The following is a 10,297-nucleotide window of genomic DNA, read 5'->3' on the forward strand; positions in this document are numbered from 1 at the left end:
AGATCAATCTTCCGTCAATATATTGACCATATTGCTATCGACGCCAGGCACGCAAAGCGGCGCTGCCTTAAAGGACGACGGCTGCTCATGAGCTCTATGAGCAGAAAAGGCGAGATGAACACCAACTTCCCAAAAGGAAAAAGAGTGAAGGCATGAAGCGTGCCGTCGAAGATGTTGAGAGGTTTAATAGCAGGAATGAAATTCGAAGTTTTATGAACAGGTGAAACGAAATTCACAGGTAATTAAACCTAGAACCGAAGGCTGCAAAGACGAAAGTGAAAACATCATAGTGCAACCACAGTCAATGCTGAGGATATGGAAGACCACTTCTGCAGACTGTATAACAGCTTTCGACGACGAACCAAATTCCGCTGTCAGGCAGGATGATCCATTCAACATAGACAACGAAGGCCAACAATCCCGTCCGCCCGACTAAGCTTTAGCGGATGGCTCGAATATCGATCTCTGTAAAGCAGCTGGAGATAAGTTGGTTAGGAGCATGCACCAACTTATCTGTAAGATATGGTTGGAAGAAAGCATGCCCGATGAATGGAACCTAGGTATTGTTTATTCGATCCTGAAAAAAGGAGACCCTCTAAACTGCACCAACTTTAGAGGAACCAGTCTACTTAACATCGCCTATAAAATCTTCTCTGTTGTAATGAGTAAACGTCTAAAGCCTATCGTCAACAACCTGATAGGTCCTTATCAGTGTGGTTTTAGAACAGGAAAGTCCACTGTTGATCAAATATTCACATTACGGCAGGTCCTAGAAAACCCAAGAACACCAAATCGACACCCACTATCTTTTCATCGATTTCAAGGCCGCATATGACAGCATCTACAGGGCCGAGCTGTATAGAGCTATGTTTAGCTTTGGCATCCCTGCCAAACTCGTCCGTTAGTGCAGGATGACCATGGAGAATTCACGCTGCTTCGTAAAGGTTAAAAACAACTTAACAGAACCTTTCGATGTCAAAAAAGGTTTTAGACTAAATGATGCGCTGTCATGTGATTTTCTTAACATCGTGCTTGAAAGAATAGTGCAGAGCTCACACGTCAACACTAGAGGCACTATCTTTCAAAAGTCTGTCCAATTACTGGCATATGCTGATGACATTGACATAATCGGAAGAACTCAGCGTGATGTCAATGGGGCAATGAGGGCTAAACAAAGTACATGCTGTCGTCAAGAAAGGACATACAACACCGACGTCGTGGTCAAAACGTCACCATCGACAGACGTAACTTTGAGGTAGTCAAGAACTTCGTCTACCTAGGTTCCGCTGTCAGGCAGGATGACGCAGAATAACTCTTGCTAACCACTGTTTCTTTGGACTAAAAAAGTAATTGAGTGGTAAAGTCCTCTCTCGAGGGACCAAAGTATTGCTTTATATGACCCATATCATCCCCGTCCTGCTGTACGGTGCAGAAGCATGGACTATGACAAAAGCGGATGAAAGCACCTTGGGTCGGTTGGGGAGAAAAGTTCTTCGTGTGATCTACGGTCCCGTATGCATCGAAGGGCAGTGGAGGAGAATATGGAACGACGAGCTGTACGGGCTGTACAGCGACGTAGACTTAGCCAGAAGGGTAAAAGTCCAACGACTTAGATGGCTGGGTCACGTAGAGCGCATGGAAACCAATGCTCCGGCCCGGAAAGTCTTCGAATCTACACCCACAGGACAGCGCAGTAGAAGAAGACCGTGGTACATTTGGCGCTCACAAGTGGAAAGGGACCTCACCCAAGTTGGAGGTCGAAACTGGAGACATCTAGCTAGGGACCGAGTTAGATGAAGTTTGTTGGGTGAGGCCCTAGTTCAAACAGGACTATAGCACCACCTTAAGTTAGTAAGTAAGGTACTGAAGAACATATTTGCTAACAAAATTATTAAATAAAACAACAATTAAGACTTCCAAGAACTAGCTCAAAAGTGTCTTAACGCAACTTAGATTCCCTTGTTGCTGGCAATTTAGCTGGGTATCTTTAAGTTGCCAGCAACAAAGTTGCTCAGTGTGCGCGACTGCATGAATTTTCATTGGAAGTGTACGCACCCGGTACTACTATGATTTAACTGGAATATAGATGCAAGTAGCTACTCTCTATAATATAGTCGGTGGCTTTGATAATTTGACAACGACAACGTGCTTAATGTTTTCATTTCATTTTTCGTAACTCCATGTAAAAAACTTCTATTTAAAATGGATATAAGCGCAGCAGGAGCCGGAAAAGTGCAAATTCGTCTTTTTACCAAACAAGAACAGTAGGTTAAAACCAATTTAGTTTTTAAATAAGAATGATCTTGTGGTTAAATAAATATTAAATATTTGTAATCATTTTATTCACGTGAACATGAATTTTTGAAGGAGTTTTTTTGAATTAAGTGTATCTTCTGATTTATTAATACAAACATTTATACTTTAGATATGCTTTACCAGACGTTCCCTACACAATCGATGCTAATGTACTACCAACCGACCTTAACAATTTGATAAATACTTTGTTGGAACAATCTAATGTTAAATCAGCCTTCTTCGATTTTCTTATACTCAATCAGTACCTTCAGGGTACATTAATTGAACATGCGAAAAATAACAACTTTTCATTTGAAAATGTTATTGAAATTGAGTACGTTGAAAAATATCCCGCTCCTGAACCTCAAGATTGTCTTCTGCACGATGATTGGGTATCGGCGGTCAAAACACGAGGAAATTGGATCCTTACTGGGTGTTATGATAACACAATTAATATTTGGACGACTAAAGGGACTCATGTTCTAACTATTCCTGGACATAGTATGCCAGTCAAGGCTTTATCGTGGGTCAGCTTAAATGAAAAAGAAGCACATTTTGTGAGGTGAGTGGTTGGCAATATTTGATGTACTTAAAAAAATATGATTAAAATATATGCCTGTACTTTTTTTATATTTTAGTGTATCGCAAGATCAAACAGTGGTTTTGTGGAAATGGAACATTGCTGAAAATACTGCAAGGTCATTATGCATTTACAAAGGACATCAACGTGGTGTTGATTGCGTCGATGTGAGCCAAGATGCTCGAAGATTTGCAACTGGAAGCTGGGATACGGTACTGAAAATATGGTCTACTGGTAAATATAAAAACTTAATAACTATTTAAAAAAAGAAAATTTTATGGAGTATGAATGTCAGTTGCAATGCGTATCATCCTTGCAGATTATATTAAATTCTATTTTTTAACCGAATCAATTAACTCGATAAACAATAAAAGAGTGTCGTCATAGCATACATACGTCATAGCCGCTTTTCCTCCCCATCATGAATCCTTTATTAATTGCCTGCTAAACCATATCACCACAGTTGTTGATGTTTCATGTCTTATCACTAAAGAGCCCCTTTTTATTTGTCTCGTGTCATCGCTAAACCCATAGCTCGCATTCCAAATACTTGCGCAAATCCATGAATTATTTCCGATATATATAATTATATTAATCTTAATTACGAGAACTCAAAGGGTATTAGCCTTAAATGTATTCTAGTTTTCAAGAAGAATGCTTTGTTTTTGAGAGCTAGCTACCTAAGTAACGAAAATTAACAGTCTAGTCCTTCTATTTGTTCGCAAATGTTAAGATAAAATTATTTAGCCCATTAATGGTGAACCAGAGTATACGAAATATATATATACTGTCAATCAATCAAAGACATAAAGGACTCCGCAAGGCTCAGCAAAGTTTTATCGAAGGAACAATGTAATCCTTCATTTCTAAAAAAGCCTGATGGAACCTGGACAGCCTCTCCAGCCGAATCTCTTGAGCTACTGATGAAGACGCACTTTCCGGGTTGCGAGAGTGATAAACCGCTTGAAGCCAGAGAGCTAAACATAGCTCATGTGGAGCAAGTCAATTCCGTTATAACCAGAGAAAATATTTTGTGCGCCATCAATACTTTTTCTCCATAAAAATCCCCAGGCATGGATGGCATACTGCTAGTTATGGTTCAAAAGTTGCATGATGTGACAGCTTCATGGCTGTAACAAATTTTCAAAGGATGCCTCCTTCTCAAACATATGCCCATGTCGTGGAGACAAATCAAAGTAGTTTTTATCCCGAAAGTGGGTAGGTGAGGTCACGAATCCGCGAAGGATTTAAGACCAATAAGCTTAACATCTTTTGTGCTTAAAACCTTGGAGCGCATTCTTGATTACCATATTAGAGAAATCCTAGTTGGACGACCTCTCGAAAGCTCTCAGCATGCTTATCTCAAAGGCAAATCTACGGAGACTGCCCTCCATGAGGTAGTGCGTTCTGTAGAACAAACAATCCATTATAAAGAATTTACTCTTGCCACCTTCCTAGACATAGAAGATGCTTTTAACAACGTCCTTACCGAATCCATAGAGGAATCGCTCGTTAAGTTCGGTGTTGAAGACTTCATTCGAGAATGGATTATTTCCATGCTCAATGGTAGGAAGATTCGAGCCACTCTAGGCAATACAATCGCAACAAAACACGTGAGTAGGGGAACACCCCAGGGTGGTGTCCTTTCGCCTCTTCTATGGCTTCTGGTCATGGATACAATTCTCGTTAAATTAGAGTGATGTGGAGTGAATGCGGTAGCCTATGCAGATGATTTGGTGCTATTGGTGTCTGTAAAGTACACCTCTGTGATTAGTGAAATCACGGAGTCAGCTTTGAAGAAAGTTAGCAACTGGGCCACGAGTTGTGGACTAGGAGTTAACCAAAGTAAAACTGAACTGTTGCTCTTTACCACCAAAACTAAAGTACCGCCCTTCACGCTACCTCGACTCAACGGTCAAATCCTATCATTGTCTTCCAGTGCAAAATATTTGGGAGTTATACTCGACCCCTAACTAAACTGGAAACTAAATATTGAAGTACGGGTTAAGAAGGCCTGTGTTGCCTTATACGCCTGCAGCAAAACTTTCGGCAAAAAGTGGGGACTTTAGTCCAAGATGATTTTATGGACGTACACAGCCGTAGTACGTCCAATCTTAACATATTGGTCGATTGTGTGGTGGCCTGCTCTTAACAAAGCCTATAATATTGATAAGCTTAAGAAGGTTCAGAGAACAGCTTGCGTGGGCACCACAGGGGTCATGCGTGCTTGCCCAACGGACGCCTTAAACGTTATTTTGGATCTTCTACCAAGTTTCTTGCAGCGCTATTAGGCTGAAAGAATCAAAAAAGCTGGTTGTCAAAACCTTATGGTCACATCAATACAACGAAATTGATTCCCTCAGATATTATCTCAGTAGACACTGACTACTGCACTCCTACTTTGAGCCTTAGTAAGGGTTTTAAGGTTATTTTTCCATCCAGAGAAGATTGGGAGGATGACATCCTGTCGATAGGTTTCGACACAACCATCTTTACTGACGGCTCAAAGATGTAGTGCGGAGTTGGTTCTGGGATCTTTTCTGAGTCCCTAAATGTAGCTAAATCCTTTGAGTTTCCTGACTTTGCTAGCGTTTTTCAGGCTAATAAGGGAGGCATGTAAGATACTTAAACAAAGCCCAAACCAAAACCGAAATGCGGCTATCTTTACAGACAGTCAGGCAGCTGTCAAAGCCATTAACTCGGCCACATCCTCATCTAAATTGGTCCAGCAAAGTCGCGATGAGCTTGCGAGCCTAAATATTAACCTCGGTGTCACCCTGATCTGGGTTCCGGGCCATAGTGGTATCGTGGGAAATGAACGGGTTGACGAGCTAGCCAGGCAAGGATCGGCCCTTCATAGCTCACTTGCGAAATGGTTAACATTCCTGTTGGTGCTATGAAAGGTATAATCTTTTCTATCTACCAAACTGAATCAAACCAAAGGTAGACCAATTTACCCAACTGCATTATATCTAGGAAGATATGGCCCACCTATAACTAAACCCGTACAAAAGATCTTCTGTGCAGGCCAAGGCAAGACATATCCAGGATTGTTGCGGTTTGTACCGGACATAGGAGTTCATGCAGAGAAGTATCTCTTAAACACCTTTTGCCGTAGTTGTAGTGACCAAAGAGAAAGTGAAACGATAATCCATTTCCATTGCAAATGTCCTGCTTTGGCTAAAACTAGAATGAAATGCTTTGGAAAAGCATTCTTATACGAACTTGATGAGCTATCTGAGACAAAGATTAGAGACCTAATCTTTTTTCTCAGTGCGACAAACATAATCACTATAAAGCTTCTCTATAAATCTTTTCCTTTCTATCACTGGTTAACCGAGTTTTTGGTATCAAAACGGGGCCCTACAGCGCTAATTAGATTTCAGGCTAGGTTGCCTTGAGATCCCCATTTCTACCTACCTATACGGAATTTATGTGCAAATAAATTAATTATTTACAGTGAATTACAAAATTGGTCACGCTTTTCTATGAAAAATGAAAATATTTTGTTTCAAGTCTAAAAAAAGTAAATGAAAAACTTAAATAATTGCATTTTCTATTTCAAAATATAAACAAAAAGAAATGTTTAAAGCTTGATCGACTTTAAGTATTTTCTTGTTCAAAAGCGTTGGATAGTTTTATGTTTCCTCCTCTAGCTTCAATTATTGCTTGTGTTCGATTGGGCATACTGTCAACAAAATTCTTACACATCTCGGGGCTTAAATTTTCTCACTCTGTTTTCATTTTTGGCCAGAGCTCTGTTAAATTTGCAGTTTCTCCTTTTTAACACATCCCACAAATGTTCGATGGGGTTAAGATCTATCGCCATCATACATCCCTAGATCATAACGGACCCCCACCGAACTTCAGATTGGGTTGGACAAGGTTGTAACTTTTCTTCTGGTGTTTTCCATACCCATTCTCTTCCATTCGAGCCCAAACGGTTAATTTTGCTCTCATCCGATTAAACCACTCTCGCCCAGTCATCCGTTGTCCAAGAAGAATATTTTCTTGCTAATTCCAGCCTCAATTTTTAGTGTCGTTTAGTTAGAAGTGATTTTTTTACTTTGGCTTTTCCTCTTAAAACAGCGGATCTAAGTGTCCTGCGAACTGTTTCCGCTGAAATGCGAATGTTTTGGTCTTGGTCCAAAGCTCTCTTGATTTGAACTGCATTTTGAAATTTGATCATTCTTAAATCTGGAACAATTTTCCGTTCTTCGACCGAAGGACTAGATTCGCTTTCGCCCAGCATTGTTTTTGCAGGGTAAATTTTCGAGGCTTTGTCGAATTTTACTGATTGAGCATAGTGATATAGAAGTCAATTCTGCAATTTTGGGGTGGTGGGGTAGTACTCCTTTTCTCAAAATTTCTTTAATCTCCTTTTTTTTTGCTTTATTGTTCGATCCCATTATAAGACATCTGAATCAAAAAAATATAAAATTTTCACTTCATTAATTAACAAAACTAAGCACTAATTAACAAAACTAAAAATCGAAGGCTGCAAAGACGAAAGTAGAAACATCATAGTGGAACCGCAGTCAATGCTGAATGGAAGGACCACTTCTAAAGACTGTATAACGGCGACGACGAACTGAATTCCGCTGTCAGGCAGGATGATCCATTCAACATAGACGACGAAAGCCAACAATCCCGTCCTCAAGACTTAGACGAAGTAAAGATTGCCATATCTAAGCTGAAGTCTAATAAAGCCGCTGGAGTGGATGGCTTGAATGCCGAGCTCTTTAAAGCAGCTGGAGATAAGTTGGTTAGGAGCATGCACCAACTTATCTGTAAGATATGGTCGGAAGAAAGCATACCCGATGAATAGAACCTCAGTATTGTTTGCCATCCTAAAAAAAGGAGACCCTCTTAACTGCATAAATTATAGAGAAATCAGTCTACTTAACTTCGCCTAAAAATATTAACGTCTAAATCCCATAGTCAACAACCTGATAGGTCCTTATCAGTGTGGTTTTAGAGAAGGAAAGTCCACAGTTGATCAAATATTCACATTACGGAAGATCCTGGAAAAAACCTAAGAACACCAAATAGACACACACCATCTTTTCAACGATTTCAAGGCCGCATATGACAGCATCTACAGGGCCGAGCTGTATAGAGCTATGTCTAGCTTTGGCATCTCTGCCAAACTCGTCCGTTTGTGCAGGATGACCATGGAGAATTCACTCTGCTCCATAAAGGTTGGAAGCATTTTAACAGAACCTTTCGATGTCAAAAAAGGTTTTAGACAAGGTGATGCGCTGTCGTGTGATTTTTATAACATCGTGCTTGAAAGAATAGTGCAGAGCTCATACGTCAACACTAAAGGCTGTCCAATTACTAGCATATGCTGATGACATTGACATAATAGGAAGAACTCAGCGTGATGTCAATGGGGCTTTTGTGAGTATTGAGGCAGAGGCGGCAAAAATGGGTTTAACGGTTAATGAGGGCAAAACAAAGTACATGATGTCGTCAAGAAAGGACATACAACAACGACGTCTTGGTCAAAACGTCACCATCGACAGACTTAACTTTGAGGTAGTCAAGGACTTCATCTACCTGTCCTCCGCTGTAAACCTAGAAAACAACACCAACGCTCAGATCAAACCAAGAATAACTCTTGCTAACCGCTGTTTCTTAGGGCTAAGAAAGCAATTCAGTGGAAAAATCCTCTCTCGAAGGACCAAAGTGTCGCTTTATAAGACCCTTATCATCCCCGTCCTGCCATACGGTGCAGAAGCATGGACTATGACTAATGCGGATGAAAGCACCTTGGGTTGTTTCGAGAGAAAAGTACTTCGTGTAATCTACGGTTCAGTATGCATCGAAGGGGAGTGGAGGAAAAGATGGAACGACGAGCTGTACAGCGACAAAGACTTACCAGAAGGGTAAAAGTCCAACGACTAAGATGACCTCACCCAACTTGGAGCGCGAAACAGGAGATATCTAGCTAGGGACCAAGCTAGAAGGAGAAGTTTGTGGGGTGAAGCCCTAGTTCACACAGGACTGTAGCGCCACCTTAAGTAAGTAAGTTTGCAGAACATCTGTAAATATTTAATATCTCTGGCGAGCTCCCCTTTTTGTAGATCGGAAAAATGATTGATTCCTTTAATTCTTGTGAAATCATATCTGTTCCCAACACCTCATTGTAAACTGCAGTAAGCTTGTTTATTAACTCAACGGTTCCATACTTAAAAAATTCCGCTGGTATCCCATTGGACCCTGCCGCTTTTCCATCCTTTATTTTGTTTATTGCTGCCTCTACTTTGTTTCTCTCATTATAAAAATTATTTTTACAATTTAAAGAAAATTTTATATGGATGGTTTGAGAATTAACATTGGCAATCAAAACCTTGATGTTCGCAAATATGCATCTCTTCAAGTAAAAAAATATCTTTTAAACAATTTTTTATTTTGCAGAATGTCAAGACGAGAATGGGGACTCCTTTATGAAAAATGCATCCGAAAACTGCCCTACCAAGGCACCATTAATGAGTCTTCAAGGGCACAAAGAATGTATATCGGCTGTGCAATGGATAGACTCTGAAACTCTTCTAAGTGGTTCCTGGGATCAAACTATAAAAATATGGAATCTAAGCTTAGAAGGAATACAGTCCGAAATTACGGCCAATAAATCATTCTTCGATGTGAGTTACTCCCCATTAAACAAGCTTATCATCACTGCTTCAGCAGATAAGGATTTGCGGCTTTATGATTCACGATCAAATCGTAAGTTTATTTTTTTGTAATTTAGGAATACAAAGTATTTATTATATCCCTTTTGTTTGTATTCAAAAGAGGGTCCAGTTATACGTAGCACGTATTTTGGTCATACCCAATGGATTCAATCTGTAACTTGGTCGACGACTGATGAGCATCTCTTCCTTTCGGGAGCGTATGATAATAAAAATAAACTTTGGGATTTGAGGAGGTTTGGATTTGATTAAATTTGTATAGATTTCCAAGTCTCTAACTTTTATTTAATTTTCTATTTTAGTACAAAAGCTCCCCTTTATGATCTCATGGGTCATAGCGATAAGGTGTTGGACGTCGATTGGTCTAATCCAAAATATCTTGTTTCAGGTGGAGCAGACAATACAGTGCGTATATTTAAATCCAAAAAAGCGCTTAAAACGAATGAATAAAAGTATAAGAGAACAAAATTATTGTTTTATTTGTATAAATAACATGAACAAAATGCAAAAAAAAATAGAAGAATGAAAGAGAAATATTTTTAATATTTAAATTTTCTTTTTTTACCACGTTTAAAATAAGTCTCATCAATAATAACACTAAAGGAGACTGATGTTTTGCTGGATGTCCTTTTATTGCTTTCGGTACTTGTTTTTGTTCTTAAATAGTGCCAATGTGTAATTTGAAATGATAAGACGTGTTCTCGAGACCCTATATTTAAGATTC

General features: G+C 39.6%; 1 protein-coding gene across 1 annotated transcript; it reads left to right on the forward strand.

The window, feature by feature from the left end:
- The first annotated feature begins 2,119 nt into the window (after positions 1-2,119).
- On the forward strand, positions 2,120-10,041 carry LOC129949799 (ribosome biogenesis protein WDR12 homolog). The gene is made up of 6 exons (XM_056061447.1): positions 2,120-2,264; positions 2,426-2,857; positions 2,934-3,109; positions 9,299-9,607; positions 9,677-9,809; positions 9,876-10,041. Exons 1-6 carry the CDS (start codon positions 2,203-2,205, stop codon positions 10,021-10,023), a joined length of 1,260 nt encoding a protein of 419 aa, XP_055917422.1. The 5' UTR covers positions 2,120-2,202; the 3' UTR covers positions 10,024-10,041.
- Positions 10,042-10,297: the final 256 nt, after the last annotated feature.

The sequence above is a fragment of the Eupeodes corollae genome, chromosome 3, assembly GCF_945859685.1.
Source record: "Eupeodes corollae chromosome 3, idEupCoro1.1, whole genome shotgun sequence".
Taxonomy (NCBI): Eukaryota; Metazoa; Arthropoda; class Insecta; order Diptera; family Syrphidae; genus Eupeodes; species Eupeodes corollae.

Excerpts from the sequence above, each read along its gene's own strand:
- LOC129949799 (XM_056061447.1), top strand. The coding sequence starts at position 2,203 with ATGGATATAAGCGCAGCAGGAGCCGGAAAAGTGCAAATTCGTCTTTTT. Across the intron at positions 2,265-2,425 it reads CTTTTTACCAAACAAGAACA|ATATGCTTTACCAGACGTTC; the intron begins GTAGGTTAAAAC and ends TTTATACTTTAG. Across the intron at positions 9,810-9,875 it reads AAACTTTGGGATTTGAGGAG|TACAAAAGCTCCCCTTTATG; the intron begins GTTTGGATTTGA and ends TTTCTATTTTAG.